The 16,924-nt window shown below is 50.0% G+C and overlaps 5 protein-coding genes across 5 annotated transcripts; 4 read left to right on the top strand and 1 right to left on the bottom strand.

Moving 5' to 3' along the window:
• Positions 1-656: 656 nt before the first annotated feature.
• J7337_005523 (uncharacterized protein) lies at positions 657-1,742 on the top strand (the record flags this gene model as incomplete). Its single annotated transcript, XM_044823199.1, has 2 exons — positions 657-1,283; positions 1,338-1,742. The coding sequence occupies 2 exons, from the start codon at positions 657-659 to the stop codon at positions 1,740-1,742; spliced, it is 1,032 nt and encodes a 343-aa protein (XP_044681690.1).
• A 370-nt stretch (positions 1,743-2,112) lies between these two features.
• Positions 2,113-5,017, bottom strand: J7337_005522 (uncharacterized protein; the record flags this gene model as incomplete). Its single annotated transcript, XM_044823198.1, has 3 exons — positions 2,113-4,407; positions 4,485-4,509; positions 4,848-5,017. 3 exons carry the CDS (start codon positions 5,015-5,017, stop codon positions 2,113-2,115), a joined length of 2,490 nt encoding a protein of 829 aa, XP_044681689.1.
• Positions 5,018-7,073: 2,056 nt separating this feature from the next.
• Positions 7,074-8,561, top strand: J7337_005521 (uncharacterized protein; the record flags this gene model as incomplete). Its single annotated transcript, XM_044823197.1, has 3 exons — positions 7,074-7,177; positions 7,243-7,391; positions 7,468-8,561. The coding sequence occupies 3 exons, from the start codon at positions 7,074-7,076 to the stop codon at positions 8,559-8,561; spliced, it is 1,347 nt and encodes a 448-aa protein (XP_044681688.1).
• A 1,529-nt stretch (positions 8,562-10,090) lies between these two features.
• On the top strand, positions 10,091-10,909 carry J7337_005520 (uncharacterized protein; the record flags this gene model as incomplete). Its single annotated transcript, XM_044823196.1, has 1 exon — positions 10,091-10,909. One exon carries the CDS (start codon positions 10,091-10,093, stop codon positions 10,907-10,909), a length of 819 nt encoding a protein of 272 aa, XP_044681687.1.
• Positions 10,910-14,908: 3,999 nt separating this feature from the next.
• J7337_005519 (uncharacterized protein) lies at positions 14,909-16,322 on the top strand (the record flags this gene model as incomplete). Its single annotated transcript, XM_044823195.1, has 2 exons — positions 14,909-15,204; positions 15,341-16,322. 2 exons carry the CDS (start codon positions 14,909-14,911, stop codon positions 16,320-16,322), a joined length of 1,278 nt encoding a protein of 425 aa, XP_044681686.1.
• Between the last annotated feature and the right edge of the window lie 602 nt (positions 16,323-16,924).

Below are 16,924 nucleotides of genomic sequence, written 5' to 3'. Positions count from 1 at the left end.
CATTTAAGCGGCCTCTTTAATTGTGTGGCCTAAGCCTCTGGCCTCTGGCCTGTAATAATGCCGTGCTAGCCGGGATTACCAATTAGACGAAACACACTTTAAAGAGCTGAAGGATCATGTTCCATGAGTTGATGAAAATGGCAGAATGTGAAGTGTGTGTTACACCGAGCTTTAGGCCCCGATGATGGGTTCTCGAGTCCAGAAAGGAGAGATGGGATGGAATGAATGTTTCAAAGGCAGTGGTCTTGCGTGTTATACATAGGTACTTAGACTACTACATGAACATCAGAAAACAGATGCAGATCGCCAACCTAACTCAAATTCTGTCTCGTTCGGGTGCTCCCGAAGCCCTGTAAATAGCAACGGCATGGAATGCACCTTGTACTGGGCCCTCAGCTAGTTCTAGGCCTTAAGCTAATGGCTTGGTGCTGACAGGAGTCCGTCTTATCCATGCAATATTTCTGCTCCGCCCTGACTCTTGAAACCCTCTTGGACAGCTTATGGACCGGATGAGGCTTAGAGCTCAGGTGCCTGGCATGTAAAATTGAAGCTTTGCTTATTTCCCCTACCTTAAAACCTCGCTGGAGCCAGCAGCCGTGGCCAGTTGATAGAACCCATCTGTCCTCGTGCACTCGCATTGCAATCACATCACAGTCATGGCGACAAATGCAGCAGAGGCTGCGACCTCAGAGAAGCCGCATGTAACAAAAACAAAGCGATCCTGGCCACTCTGGAAGAAACTCACTGCCGTTGGCGTGGCACTTGTAGTCATCGTCGCTCTGGCTGTTGGACTTGGTGTTGGCCTCACTCGAGGAAAGGGAGGAAACAACAGCGACGATACCGCCAGCTCAGAGGCAGACGATTCAACAGAGCCCTATCTCAAAGCCCGTAGCAGTCTTTGGCAACCCAAAGTTGGCTCACAATGGCAGATTGTTCTCCTCAAGCCCATCAAGCTCAACAAGGACGGCTCCGCCAAGGATCTCAAGCCCAACGTTGGCATTTACGACTTGGATCTCTATGATAACGACGCCGAGACCTTTGCAGCCCTACACAAGGCTGGCAAGAAGGTCATCTGCTACTTCAGCGCGGGATCATGGGAGGATTGGCGCGATGACAAGAACCAGTTCAAGAAGGCCGATCTTGGCAAGACTCTCGACGGCTGGCCTGATGAGAAATGGCTCAATCTGAGAAGCACCAACGTTCGCAACATCATGAAGAAGCGCATCAAGCTTGCTGCTCAAAAGGGTTGTGACGCTATTGACCCCGACAACGTCGATGGTTATGTAAGTAGTATCACTTGTTCTTGATGTCCGTAAAAGAACTAACACGAGCCGTAGCAAAACGACAATGGCCTCAAGCTGACCAAGAAAGACTCTATCGACTATATCAGGTTCCTCGCTGCAGAGGCTGCAAAGTACAATATGTCCACCGGTCTCAAGAACGCCGGCGATATCATCTCCTCTGTTCTCCCCTTCGTCCAGTTCTCGGTCAATGAGCAATGCGTCGAGTACTCTGAGTGTGAGACATTTGCCAAGTTCATCAAGGCCAAGAAGCCTGTTTTCAATATTGAATATCCCAAGAGCGCGCCCAAGGTCAAGGAATCAGATCGCAAGGCCATTTGCTCGAAGAAGGGCAAGGCAAAGGGTACAGATGGTTTCAGTACTGTTATCAAGAAGATGAATCTTGATGGTTGGGTCATGTACTGCACCGGCAATACCTATCAGACCGCAGTCGAGAACTGATGCACCTGGGCAAGTCCATAGAGGTTACATCTCATCGCAAATATCACGATATGTTTCAAATCCTTGTTATGGCAGGATAAACGTCCTATCGCTTTTCAGTTGTTCTTTATTCTTGTCATAACCCGTGAATCGTAATCCTAAGTACTTGCCGTGTAGACGTTATTAGCTCCAACCTTTGTCCACCACATTGCCACTTCCAAATTTATGTACAAGTTTCCAACGGTATAACCATAGAGCATCTTGTCGTGCTATCAACTTGGAGTCCGCTAATATCCGAAATAAAGGGTATCCTGATAATTAAAAACCGCCCAGAATTCAAAATGACTTTCAATACTGATGAACAACAAGAAGCTTATGCTGAAACGGCGCTTTATGTAGCTGCCATATACTTGGGTCCTCCCTCTTGTTTGAACAGCCAGTCACTGTTGGCATCGACCATGAAGTTGGTTATATTAAACTCATTTGACGCCCCCAAGCCCGTTCCGTTGTCGTTGGGCGCGCTCATCTCGGCTCCGCCAGGAGCCGGTGTTCCATTGGCGCCAGAAATATGCTCACCCCCAAAAGGGAGTCGAGGTACGTTGAAAAAGTCGAACACGTCAAGATATTCAAGCTCGTTGGGAGCCGGTGTCCTCGCGGGTGTGACGCTTGGTAACCTACTCAGAGCACTAGGCTGCCTGGGCTGCCGCGAGATGAGGAAATCCAAGTCAAATGCTGTGCGTCGCATATCAGAGAGGATTTTGACTGAACTGGGCGTAATCCCGTCACCTTGTCGCTCGCTATCGTGATGCTCATCCAAGACTCTTTGCAGCAACTGGGAATATCGTGCCGCAACAGGCCAGTAACGGCCCATTTCACGCAGACTATCGACGAAGAACGGAAGCTGCGGTGAAAGTTTATGTTCAACTGTTGAGCCATGAACAAGGAGAAGACGAGCCGAAACCCAGAGAGTAAACGCAAATGGTGGACCCAGCTTTGCTAACATCCCGTTGTTCACAACAAATTCCCCGAGGGCAGCCACATTTTCAACTGCACCATGGCATCGTTGTGACGCGCTATATGATGGAGTGAATATGGGTGACCTCGTTGTAGGATAGGCAGCTGACGAGTGAAGGCGAATAACGGCCGTATGGTAGGTGGCATGAAGCATAACCCAAGCGCAGTTGATGCTTTTACTCCCTGGATGGAACAGTTTTGCCATATTACCAAATTCACCAGGAAGACTGAACTTCCAGGATGTCAGCATGTTGTCAAGTTCCTTGTACCGCATCTGCCATTGTTCCACATCGCTCAAGGCACTAATGTCGACTGGCTGTTTAAGAAACTTGTGTATCTTGGAGAGAATACCGAGGATTTCGATGTAGTAGGCGAATGCACCCAGGTTCTCTGGCTGATCGATATCATGGCCGGGCGAACCAGAGTGTAGGTCGGTGCTGAACCATCGAGTGTCGACCTTTCGATTCTTGATCCACAAGTCATCGCGGCACGGTAATGTCCTGTCAATCTCCTTGTCGTCCAGAGCAAATTCAAAAGCAGTCGCAAGAGTCGCATATCTGTCCAGAAGATATATCATCCAAAATAGACGCCGTCTCGCCTCTTCCTCGATGAAATCCTTGGGTTCCGAGAGTGTCATGGCCCGAAGTGTATATATTGAAAGGTAGTGAGGCGAAACAGTCGATGAGGTGATTTCCACAGCCAGACCAAGCTGTACTACAGAACGAGTGATCAAAGCCATGATATTCCACCCTGGTGGGCCGTTACTGCTCCCACAAAGATCAAGAGCCAGGATAACGAGAGCTTGTAACGCCTTGACCGAAGAGTTTTCCATGCCATAAAGGAGAACGCGTTCTTTGGAAACTCGGTGATAGTGCTCTCGCCGCTCCTCTGTTAGCCTAGCGTCCGTCGAGTAGCGCATTGTGGTTGCAACTATGGCGTGGAGTAGAACTCGATCTGTTTCATCGAGGGCAGATGGTCCAAAAAGGCTATCTAGAGTTGTTTTGCGGTGCAAAATGGGGCACCAGGTATTGATATGTTTGAAGTAAAGATCAACAAGTGCATATAGAAGGTCGTAAGGCGGCATATCTCGATCTGGGGTCGATGTGCCTGGAGCCGATGATAGTGGGGCCGTGGGTGAATGAATGGTGGGTTGTACAGACGTGTAATAGTCTTGAGTGACAGCGGCATGTTGCATGGGTGATAACTGGGAAGATGCTGCCACACCTGACATCGACGCCTGGTTCTGACTCTGGTAACCATCGTTCATTCTAGGTGTATGAGAAACGTTGAAATCGAGACTCTGTGTGCTCGGGGCAAAATTGGAGCTGGGCGCCTTCTGACCAAACATGGCAGGATCGGTTTGAGGTGTGCGGACTGGTTCTGAAGGTCGGAGGAGGTTTGGGTGAGTATCCCGTGGAGTTCCTTGGTCGCTCGGAAGACTTGGGTTACTATGCCGATTACTGGCAGCTAAGACGGGATTTGTGTTGGATGCCAAGTTGCCATGGAGAATCTCAGCATGGGAGCGCAATATCTCCTCGAGCTTGTCGAGGCGCTGCTCAAGCTCGCGACCATAGCCCGCTCTTAAACCAGGCTTCTTGCGTTCTTTATATTCGCATATAGCGCCATTGCGGGTACACCAGCCGCACGATGGTTGTCCACGATCACACTTGACCTGCCAGGTGAGAAGAATCAGCATTGATTGACATGAGCAAAACACCAAGAGACAAGATCGTGTCACGGAGGGCATACCTTTCTTTGCTTACATAGCTCACATCTGGGCACAATATTGTTAGTCTCGGTGTCGGCGACAACCTGTATATTTGAGGACAAGGTGGATTGTATTTGTAATGTGGTATAGTAGTTGAGATTTTGTGAGGGCGGGGAGCATGGAGCATGAGGCGATGAAGCGGCGTCAGATGGTGGCATGGTGTTGATAAGGGAGTACAAGAAATGTAGATAAGACTCCAACATGATTATCAAATCATGGACTTATTAACAAGAGGACAAAAGGAAATCAAGACATGCACTTAACGAGAGTGCAAGGCCAAGCAAGGTACGATTGACAAAGTATGTAGAGGAAGCGAACGGAGACGAGTAGAAAGCTGCACTTACGAAACTGAGACAGGACGCTTTCTCTTCCCATTACGACAGAGTGTTTCGTGGTCGCCGTGGTCTTCATCCTCGCTAGGGAATTGGTTGGCTTCATCACTGTCTGCTTCTGTAGAGGGCGGGCGATTTCCAACCGAGCCCTCGCCCGACATTTTGCTGGCCCCGTTCTGCATGGCTGAGAGTAAGTAAGATGTTGGGCTTTGGGTTCCCTTTCCCCCAGAGCCCTTGCCGCTGTTCGTGAGTCGGTACGATGCAAGAACGAGCTCACCAGCGGTCGTGTGAGCGTCGACAATAGTGAGGCCGAATAACAGGGGTAAGCTCAGGCAAAGCAAGCATGCCACGAGATGACGGATAGCAAGTATGCGCGCGAACGATGAGTCCGCGTTCGTTGCAAAGGGGACCTCGCGATCCGGGATAATGGGCAGCGGGATCAGGAGAATGATCGCCCGAGGATAAATAGGCCTGTCCCGTACTAAGTACTAAGAGAATGGGTGTAGGACCTGGGCTGCAGCTGGGGAGTTATTCCGGGTAATGCAAAAGATTTTGACCAATACCGCGAATTACCGAAAGGCACGAATGCTCGCTGTTAATAATACCTACCTATTTATGAGTAGCTCTGTTCCCTTTTGCCTATCACCTGTTTTTTCTCGCTTTCCTCCTCGCTTTCTGCTGGCTTTGTGCCTCGGACGGATGGGAAGTGGTGCCGTGATGACCGGACCAATTTGAGGTGGGCCGAGGTGGACTCCGGGCTAAACAAACAGCCAGAACTCGGTTTCGTCGGTGTACTTCCGTTGGCCAGAGCCGCTGAATGAATAAATTATCAGGAGTTGTAACACAACTATGAGAGACTCTTTAGGGTATTGATTTGGTTTGATAATGACGGGAGCCGGAGATCAAAGGTGGCGAGGTAAGGAGAGAGACACAGTTTGCTTGCACATGCAACAGGATATCCAACTTAGGTAACCTACCTACCTAGGATGGGCATAAACTTTCAAGCAATGCGGAGAGAAGGAGCTGATCTCCACCACACGCGTACCTGCCCAAACCTTCCTGCCTCGACTTACCTTAGTCTTCACCCTCACAAGCTCTTTCCTCAAGGGGTTGAGGCGGGGAAATGAAAGAAGCGGTATAATCTGATTCGTGGAATGAGATACACAAGTGGATCATTTGCCGAATTCATTGCCCCAGACCGGATGTAGCACATGCTTCACCCATGTCAGTGCAGGATTGTTCTGTTCAGCCTCAGAAGCGGTCACTGTTGTTGAGCATGTCAACCTATATCAGGCTCAATGGCCTTGACAGAGCTAGCATCCATCAGGATACAGGTGGCAGGGAACATATTTGCGGCGAGACAGAAGTGTCCAAGGTATACCTTTATAAATATGATCTTGATCGCTTTCGATCCATGGCTGGTTTTTCTTTTTACCTTACCCAAGCTGCTATGTAACGTAATTATGTCCTCTCCACATGCCTTCACTACTTACCTTACCTTGCCACCCCGTAAAGACCGGGTTCGGCTTTCAAGAGCCTCCAGTGGATGCGAGATTGGGTCTAGCAACAGCTAACATACATAGGTAGACTTCAGGTATGACTGCAGGTAGTCATGGGGATCAACAAGAGCTCAAAGGCAAACCCCCCACACAGAAAGAAGATAGAAGAAAAAAAGCTCACAACTTCCAATTGCCTCAGAAAAATCAACCCAAGGTGAAAGTTGGGGACCTAGGTACCTGTGAGCCGCCTCTGAGCTACTTGAGTACGCCATCATGGCCTAAGGTTACCTGCCCTCAAGTCTTGTGGAACCCCGACGAGGACCGAGAAAATATGGAGATGACCCTGTAATTGGGGAAGGTTCCATCATCAACACCAACTTCGGTGCATCTTAACCCGATATCTGCTTTGCCAGAGGGGGATTCCGGCGCACGTTTTGCCGGCCTCTGCCCTCGGAATGCTATCACAAGACTTACTGGCCACTCAGTCATGAGCTTCGCGACCATAGCCATTGGCTCCTGTGTTCCATGATCCGCGATCGGTTGCAATTGTGTTTTCCAGCCCACCTTGTAGTGCCACAAGTGCATCCTTTGTAAATAAGCCCATCCCCAGCTCGTAGCCATCCTGTTTTCTTCTTCATTCAACGCCTTCGTCAGAGCTCACTGCGCACCTTCTGAGGAGTGACTCTGCGCATATCACACAATTCATTTCAATCTATTGACTTCTCTTGGACTGTTCGCAATGACGTCTGTTAAGGATTTCCCCAAGATCAAGGCCGTAAGGTCATTCATCATCGGTGGTGTTGGATCAGGTGGTGATTATCACAACGTCAAGGGTGGCCACTGGTACGCTCGCTCACCCTGCCTCTGCATACCTGGTCTCGATCGCATTACTCACATTCTATTTGCAGGCTCATCGACAGCGATATCTCAACACCAGCTTCAAAATGGGAGAAGTACAAGAAGTCACGTACTAGCTGGGGCATCAACGTTCTCGGATCGTTCCTCGTCGAGATTGAAGCTACAGACGGCACAGTTGGTTTTGCAACTGGTTTTGGAGGTGAGTTTGGACCCCTGTGTCAAGCCAATGGCACAGTGACTCGAGGCCCTTCACAGTGCCTAACATTTGCCAATAGGCCCTCCCGCATGCTGGCTTGTTCACGAGCACTTCGAGCGTTTCCTCATCGGTGCCGACCCCCGCAACACCAACCTTCTTTTCGAGCAGATGTACCGAGCTTCCATGTTCTATGGCCGCAAGGGTCTCCCCATTGCCATCATCTCAGTCATCGATCTCGCTCTGTGGGATCTGATTGGAAAGGTTCGCAATGAGCCCGTGTACCGTCTCATTGGTGGTGCTACCAAGGAGCGCCTCGACTTCTACTGCACTGGCCCTGAGCCCACAGCTGCCAAATCCATGGGTTTCTGGGGGGCCAAGGTTCCTCTACCCTTCTGCCCTGACGATGGCCATGAGGGTCTGCGAAAGAATGTCGAGTTTTTGCGAAAGCACCGTGAAGCTGTTGGTCCCGATTTCCCCATCATGGTCGACTGCTACATGAGTCTTAACGTCACGTACACAATCGAGCTTGTCAAGGCTTGTCTCGATCTCAACATCAACTGGTGGGAGGAATGCCTGTCCCCTGATGACACTGATGGCTTTGCACTCATCAAGCGGGCCCATCCTACTGTCAAGTTCACAACTGGTGAGCACGAGTACTCACGATACGGTTTCCGCAAACTCGTCGAGGGCCGCAATCTCGATATTATCCAGCCTGATGTTATGTGGCTCGGCGGTTTGACTGAGCTTCTGAAGGTCGCTGCTTTGGCTGCCGCCTACGATATTCCGGTCGTTCCTCACGCGAGCGGACCTTATAGCTACCACTTCCAGATCTCCCAGCCCAACACCCCCTTCCAGGAGTACTTGGCCAACTCTCCCGATGGCCGCAGCGTGTTGCCCGTGTTTGGAGACCTCTTTACCGACGAGCCCATCCCCACGAAGGGCTTCCTTACCACCGCTGACCTGGACAAGCCGGGTTTCGGGTTAACTATCAACCCAGCAGCTAGAGCCAAGCTCATCCCTAGTGATTATCTATTCAAGGTGCCTCAGGTACAATCTTTGGCGCCTTCTCAGGAAAGTGAGAGCAAGTCAAGCGAGGAATCCGGTAAGCCCAACGGAACGATTGAGGCCCTCGCTGCCAAGGTAGAGAACCTTGCAACATCAACAACTTTTTAAAAGCGATTGTTATACTATCATGTCTCAGTCCTGGATTTGTGGCTGTGGCTGTGGCTGTGGCTATGGTTGTGGTTGTGGTTTTGTTTTTGCGGCTGCATGAGAGGTAGGTGTGTTGAAAGGAAGGAAACTATACATCGCTATGGTGTTGTTGTTATTTGGATATAGATGACGTTTGGCAATTTGCATGGTTCTCCATTGCGGTTTTAGATGTTTCAAATGAAGTAGATTGAAGAAGAAAATTCGAGTCTTTGCTTAATATGGATCTGATAACAGGTTTGGAGCGCTTCTATCGTTCTAGATGTAGTGAATCATTGCAAGGAAACAACAGCTTCTCGCCGTCCGGAGGCTAGCGATGTCAACGATCGACCAAAATGAAACCTCCATAATTATGAGTCCCATGAGATGACCCAGAGGAGCATACACGATCTTAATAAACGTGCCGCTCTCCACTTGAGAAGTGTGTACACGCCCCACGGCACCAGGATAGACGCGACGTTGAGGTCGCCGACACTTGATCGTGAGATCCTTTCTTGGGGAGTCAAACGGTGACCGTTAGACTTTCAACGCCACCTCGAGACGGTGGCCGTTACGAAAACCCACAATGGAACCCTCACGATACTGAACGGCCAGTAATTACCTTCCCCAGGCTCCAGTAAAGAGCCATTGGCCTGAGCTTTCGGGGATATGTGGGCACTGGTATCACAGAGGGAATCACATACGTTAGATGCTATTATATTGAATGTATCAGACTCACGATACCCTTGTCTTCAGTTGGTGTGTAGGCTCTGCCTCAAGGCATCCACTAAAAATGAGATTTTACTGTTGAAAATGGCCCATAGCCCTCCATCTCAATCAATTCTTGGCTAGTTGACTTGAAAGATTTCAGCAGCATTTCTCCCATTTTAGTTGGGGTTCCCCACCGGCATCTCGCGTTAAAGCATACCGAGATGGCAACAAGATCCATCACGTTGAAGAAATCTAGTTCACTGATTGACCCCCCGCTGGCCAGTCTACCGAGGCTTTCTCTCGTAAAGTGCTAGATCTAGCAATGTGGACTCGGGCTCGGTGTCAAAACTCACCCGGAAGTGAAGAAGCCTACGTATTTCTTTCGACACTTGTCCCACCATTTGCCCGGGTCTTGCTGGATTGCTAACCACCAAAGGAAGACGGTCGCAATAAAAGGTGGGAGAGTTCGGTACTATTAAGAGCCGTTTCCCGTAAATGAGGGGAAGAAAGCTATTACAGTGATCACCGGTTCAGAAATCTTTGACCCTTCGCCGTTCAAGCAAACCCTTCGACTGATCTATCATTCTCATAAGATAGAGTTCACCATAAGTCTCATTATAGCTTCACTGTTGTCGCCTTCAACGGCGGCCCTGACGTTCACATATCGGTCCCTCACCCTCGGTATTTCTTCGACCGAACGACTCGAGACAGCAGACAGAGGCAATCGAGATTGAATACTTCCGTTTTCGTAACAACAATCACAAGGAATACTCACAGGTCATTGCCCATTTAGATAAGCAATCATGTTGATGCCAGCGGGTCTTCTCGCCAACAAGAGTGCCATCATCACAGGCGGCACAACCGGCATCGGCCGTGCCATCTGTCTCGAATTCCTGCGACAAGGTGCAAATGTTGTAGTCAATCATCTAGGCCTCGAGAAGGATAAACCTCATCTCGACTCTCTCATCGCCGAGGCCGACGCTATCCGCAAAGCATCATCCACAGCTGGCCTTCTCGATCATCAACCAGGCGACGTTCGCGATCCTGCAACCGCAACAGAACTGGTCAAGAAGGCCGTCGAGCACTCTCCCAAGAAGCGGCTTGACGTGTGTGTGTCAAATGCTGGTATTTGCACTTTTGCCGATTTCCTGACGCTCGAGCCGGATCTGCTGTATTCAACAGTGAGAACAAACTTGGATGGTGCCTTTTACATTACCCAAGCCGCCGCCAGGCAGATGGCTCTCAACCAGGAACCTAAGGGAGGGAGTATCATAGGCGTTTCCTCCATCTCGGCTCTTGTCGGAGGTGGCCAGCAGACACATTACACTCCTACCAAAGCAGGAGTTCTGAGCTTGATGCAAAGCACAGCATGCGCATTGGGAGAGCATAACATCCGGTGCAATGCTCTTCTCCCTGGCACCATCCGCACGCAGCTGAACGATGCTGACCTGGCTGATGATGCGAAGAGAACTTACATGGAAGGTCGTATCCCGCTGGGAAGGACAGGCTCACCCTCTGACATGGCTGGTCCGGCTGTCTTCCTGGCTTGTCCAGAGTTGAGCGGATACGTGACGGGCGCACAGCTTCTCGTCGACGGTGGACTCTTCGTCAACCTTCAGTGAAGGAGAGAAGATTAAGCTCGTGGGGAGAAATGGGGATATGGAGAAGTGGAGAAGCGGAGGCGAAGCGCTACATTGAGACGAGATCGAAACCTGGAGATATTATGAACATAGGGAACAAGGGTTTGCCGCGGAGACGAGTCAATGTTGGTCTTGTGGGGATATTCCTTCTTGAGTCGCGGAACACCAATATTACCTCATGGGGTTGGTATGTAGATGTTTTGTCACAAAAGTATTGGATATCAGAACTGTAGGTATTCATCCGTGCGACTGGATACCCGGAGCCCCGGGGCGGCGCTATTGAACACGGAGTCGCGGGGCCGGGCTTGAACGGCGCCGGCCGGCGACTTCAGTTTTCGTTATTAAGTACTGTAGGACATATGCATATGTACGAAGGATCGATCCATGCCTGATATGGAAATGCTTGAGTACTTTGGCACGTTTGGCGGCAAGAAACCCAAGTGACAGGAGACAGACACATTTATTGTATTAGACTGGAAGTACAGAGTAATTAGACCAAAGCCAATCCGCATATCGCGGCTTTTTTTGCCATGCATATAAAAGGATATTATTTACTGTCGATCTCCTGCACCGTGTCCGTTCTGTCACGCCCAATTGCTCAAGATTATCGTTGTTCTCACCCTCCATCACAAACCAAGGAAACGTGAGATATATTCCGTCAGATTCAGAACGGGCTGAACGGTAGGCGGGAGGTGTCACCGTAACGAGGAAGTGATAAGCAGGAGGTTGCTAGGATCTAAGGACGGGAGTCGACCGAAGCTGTATTCTGTACTTTGGCCAAGACTTAACTTTGTAGATCCCTGTTAGTAACCAGTACATACCAATTGCTTGGGTTTCCAGACGACGGTCAAAATTAATTGCCGCTATTTTCTGCAAATTCTGAACTCTGTTTTGACAGTTCTTGTTTCTAGAACTTCTGCAGAGAATGCTATGTACAGTGACATCAGGGACAGCTGTCAAAGGAGAGGAAATCCAACCACCAGAAAAACATCGACAATTCTGGTTATATTGTGGCTCCCTCATGTCACCGTCAAAGTGCACCGTAATACGGAGTACTTGACTCACAATCAACAGCACTGCACTGCACTGTACCATTCATTCATTCTCCACAGTGTTCCCCCCTCATTGTTAGTTTTCGTCCAACGTTGTGCTCCGTTAATCAACCACAAGGATGATGCAAGGAAGAGTTGTATTAATCGCGCGCATGCCCCGCGTCGGCGCGGACGTTTGATCAAGACATGCTGATATTGGGACGCCAAGCACTATGATCCATGATCCCAGCCAAAGATTGTCCTAAAGGTCGTTTAGGAGGCCGCCAAGGGATATATGATGGTCCAACGAGCTGTATGTAATTCTTTCACGGCGGGAATGGAAGGGCAAGCAGATAACGACGCCGACAGATGCATGCTTGAGTTTGATGACATAGGAGTGCTTTGTATGACAGAAAAGCGGTAGAGCACAATCCAATTACGACGATGACTACCGTATCAAAAGATGACAGACAGTAAAGGCTGAGCTGAGCCGAGCCAAGACCAGCTAAGCCAAGCTCGGTTGGACTGATGTGGCAGACCGGTGCAGTGACTTGTAGCCAGCCAACAACAAACCGCCAATTCAGGGCCCAGCGTATGTATGTATAAGGACCCTGTAGACTTGTGCTTCCATATGCAGATCTGAACCCGATAGGGGTGATAAGGGCTATCGCGTTTCACATGCTTTCAGGGACAGATCTTGTATTGGATGGTCTGTGTTGCAGATACATTACCTACATAGATGCGATGCCTGTGCAACCATGATCTCTCCACCTGTTACGATACTCGTTGCAATTGCGTTATTTCTTTCATGTCTGTTTCTCATTTTCCAGATCGCAACATGATTGCCGATTGCTGGACGAGCTAATACTTGTGAGACGGGTTTGGCATGAATAATCGTTTGGTGATGGCGCCCAGGGCAGCCGAAGATGGCCGCCTTGACCATGGGTGGATAACGGTGTTCCCTGGTGGGGCCGGACGGCATGGCTGATAGGGCTGCGGACCGGACTGGCGGGGCACGAGCGGACCCTGAGCGGAGCTGGCTTGACGTCACATAAAACAACGGACCGAAACTGTGCGCGCGAAAATAACGAAACCGGGGCCAGATTTGCAAAGTATCGACGTAGCGTCTCTTGATTTTCCGTGGTCTTGGTTGGGAGAGCATCTAGGTACTAAGGTATGTAGGCTAGGTAGGTAGGTACCTTCGCCAATGCCTCTTCCTCCTGACGGTGACCGTATTGGCGTCATGATTGAGCTGCTTGACGGTGGATACTATCACCTTTCAATCCGGTTTCTCTGGCGGAACAGGCGCTCGATGTCGTTGGCCTTGCATTAATTCTCACGCCGAGAAATGAGCCCTGTACTGTAGGTTTGAGTTTGCGCCCGAGCCCTTGAAAAATAGAGGCCCCTGAGATGAGGCAGAGCTAGAGCCAGAGCCAGAGCCAGAGCAAAGCTACTGCGTGGTGAAGCCATCTGCAAGCCTCCCTGCAACAAGAGACGTTCCCTGGCATGCCTGTCTGACTGGCTGAAAATGGCCGGAACTGAGACCCTGATTGGAGCTACGAACCGTAACAGGGAGCCTCAGGGTCCACACCAAAGGAAGAAATCTTTTCTGCAGCACATCCTTGCCGTTATCAGACGGTACGGTGGCACACCGTTTTATGCGGTGAGCTTTTGTTATCTGTCACGATTCAGGGCAGCCAGATTAGAAAACGGGAATCAATTGGCGTTCCCAGGCCGTGTCCTTCGTCTGACAGGACGGATCATTGCTTGTTTGTTTGTACAGTATAACATCGGTGGTACCGTGTTACTGTGAACAGTCAGATATCATGAGTGCTTAGTCTATGTATGCCATGTGTCATCGATTGATCCATGACCATGTATGTATGTATACAGTACAGTAGGTATGTTGCTTCAAGAGAATGAGCTCCATTTGCGTTATTTACAGCCTCAGCTGTTGGGTGACAAGTGGGAACGAGGCATGTCTCGTATCTCGAGGACCTACCTACGTACGTGTGTACATGTTCAGATATCGTATGAGTAGTACTTGTTTGTTTCCGTACCCGTGCCCGCTGCCGTGCCTGGCTGGTCGGTCATTGACGTTCAAAGGACGCGAACTGAAGTTGAGATTTGAGAATGGGGTTGGTCTAGTGCGGCGACGGCGTCTAAGAGATGGAACCCAGCCCGCCCCAGCCGCGAGTAGAGAGAGACAGCAGGTTATCAGAAGCTAGCGTAGCCAATACCATGTTTCCCCGTACATGGCAGCAGGGAACCATGGGTACCCAGTACTCCACCTGTCTCGCTCTGGCAGGTACCTTTGTCGCTCAGACCCGAAAAGCAACACCGTCATCGCCCTTTGCATCACATCGCATCGCATCCCTTACCTCATACTGTAACCATCTTAAAGTTTTTCTGCTGTAACCAAGACAATGCCTCACAAGAAATACGGTGGAACCGTTATTGTGGGTAAGGGGGAATCATCCATGGCCTGCCACGGTTTCTATTGACAGTGACTGACTCGGTTATTGGACCCCGAGCTACGTATCGACGGGCGTCCACCGAGAATGCCATGGATGTTGATTTCGATTCGATATCGATCAGAGCCACGGCCAAGATGACGCCTTGTTTGGACGTTGTATCCTCAGGAATCTTACGTACTTGCCAGTTGCTCTTCGCTTGTCATCTAAATCTATAAAGCCCCAGATTTCTCCCACCGTTCTTGACGGTAGAAACTCATCAGTCTCCATCATTCCCCAGATTCCATATCCACTATCATCAACAACCACCAGACACACAAATAGCTCGACACTCCCCGAGTCATTTCTCAATAGCCTCTTAGTTGGTATCATACATTGCTTAAAGCACTCTACCGATACCTCAACTTCTACACGCGTCCCTTCTGCTACGCGTGCGCCTGAACAGGACCATATCCATTCTTAGCAACACCATCACCATGTCTTCACAACAGACCGAGTTCTTCAAGGACAACCTCCCCGCCCAGCGTGAGGTCACCACCCCCGACTCTGTCCCCAGCTCTCCTGAGCTCGGAAGTTCCAGCTCCAGTGACAGTATCGCCAGTCTCGGGTCTCCCGCCTCTCCCATCTCCCCTCCCATCTCACAGCCTGTCGCCGACTCGTTTGTCTTCGCTTTCGACATCGACGGTGTCTTGGTCCGTGGTGGACGAGCCATTCCTGAGGCCATCCAGGCCATGAAGGTTCTCAACGGCGAGAATGAGTATGGCATTCAAGTGTAAGTCGATTCATCCACAATACGCATGCAGTCATGATCCACCAACCCCGGATTTATTCTGGGGAGGTCCACTTAATAAACGGCATCGTGACTTTTACCCTGGCGTTGAACCATGCAATACTGATACCTTTTGCAGACCTCACATCTTCCTCACCAATGGTGGTGGTAAGACTGAAGAGGAGCGATGCGGCGATCTCTCAGGTCAGCTCAAGTGCGACATCAAGCCTGGCCAGTTCATCTGCGGCCACACTCCCATGAGAGAAATGGCCGAGAAGTATGGCACCGTCCTTGTCGTCGGTGGTGAGGGCGAGAAGTGCCGACATGTTGCTGAGGGCTATGGCTTCAAGGATGTTATCACACCTGGCGATATCATCAAGCACAACGCCGCCACCACCCCCTTCCGCAAGCTTACCGCCGAGGAGCATGCCAACTCCCGTGAGCGAGACTTTTCCGACGTTGTCATCGACGCTGTTTTTGTCTTCGCCGACTCTCGCGATTGGGCTGGAGACATACAGATCATGCTCGATGTTGCTATGTCAAAGGGTGGCCGTTTGGGTACCCGCAGTGAGACCAACGACGAGGGTCCCCCCTTCTACTTCTCTCACAATGATGTTGTCTGGTCTGCTGCGCATGAGCATGTCCGTCTAGGTATGGGTGCCCTTCGCCGCATGTTCGAAGTCACCTTCAAGGACCTCACTAGCGGTAACGGCGTTCTACACACCCACGCCTTTGGAAAGCCCCAGGTTTCCACCTTCGAGTTTGCCTCCCGTCTGATGGGCCAGTGGCGTCAGACTGAGCATGGTCTTGTTGCTCCTCCTGAGACAGTTTACTTTGTTGGTGACACTCCTGAGAGTGATATCCGAGGCACCAACGCCGTGAACAAGGTTGCCGACAATGATTGGTACAGCATTCTCGTCAAGACCGGTGTCTACCAGGAGGGCACTGAACCCGCCTACAAGCCTCGAGTCACCGTCGAGAATGTTCTCGATGCCGTGAACCACGGTATCAAGCGTGAAATGGATAAGAAGGCCGCAAAGGGCCACATGTCCAAGCCTGCCATTATCCCTGAGTCCGGCATCACAGAGATTGCCGTCGGCATGGATGGTATTACCATCTAATCTAATTCGCACTCTTCACTTCAAACATTACATTTTGGGTTAACGGTTTTTTCGCCTCTGGAATCTGACGGAGTTTCGGGTATCTTTCCTTTGTTACAGCCATGCATTACGAACAGTCCTTTACCCAAGCATCTGCATAACGGCTTTTTGCAGATGTCATGAGCACAATATACATACAAGTCTTGAAGACTGGATAGAACAAGAAACATCTGGATAGACGGATGGGTTCTGGTTTCGAGGCTTTTCGTCATATCTAGCTAGATTCTTACCTTCTTTGATGCACCACCATACTATACCCTGATGAGCATCACATCAAATCCCATAGAACAGCAAAAAGATAGAAAAAAATCAAGGCTCTTACAACATCTTCAGGTAGTATTTTACGAGGTGACCAATTCATATACCACCGAATAAAGCATTTTGACTCAACATAGACAGTTGAATGATAATCAGTTGAAATAAATCGCATGACAAACACTCGGCACAAGAGCACATGGTCCATCCAGTGTATTTGGGGAATAGAACATGGTGCAATGCCTGCCCCCCGCCCTGATAAACATTGAGACTTTGTTCGACACATCCATCCATTGCTCCACTCCACT

Source organism: Fusarium musae, chromosome 4 (genome assembly GCF_019915245.1).
Source record: "Fusarium musae strain F31 chromosome 4, whole genome shotgun sequence".
NCBI classification, from domain to species: Eukaryota; Fungi; Ascomycota; class Sordariomycetes; order Hypocreales; family Nectriaceae; genus Fusarium; species Fusarium musae.
This window is presented reverse-complemented; position numbering and strand designations above follow the sequence as displayed.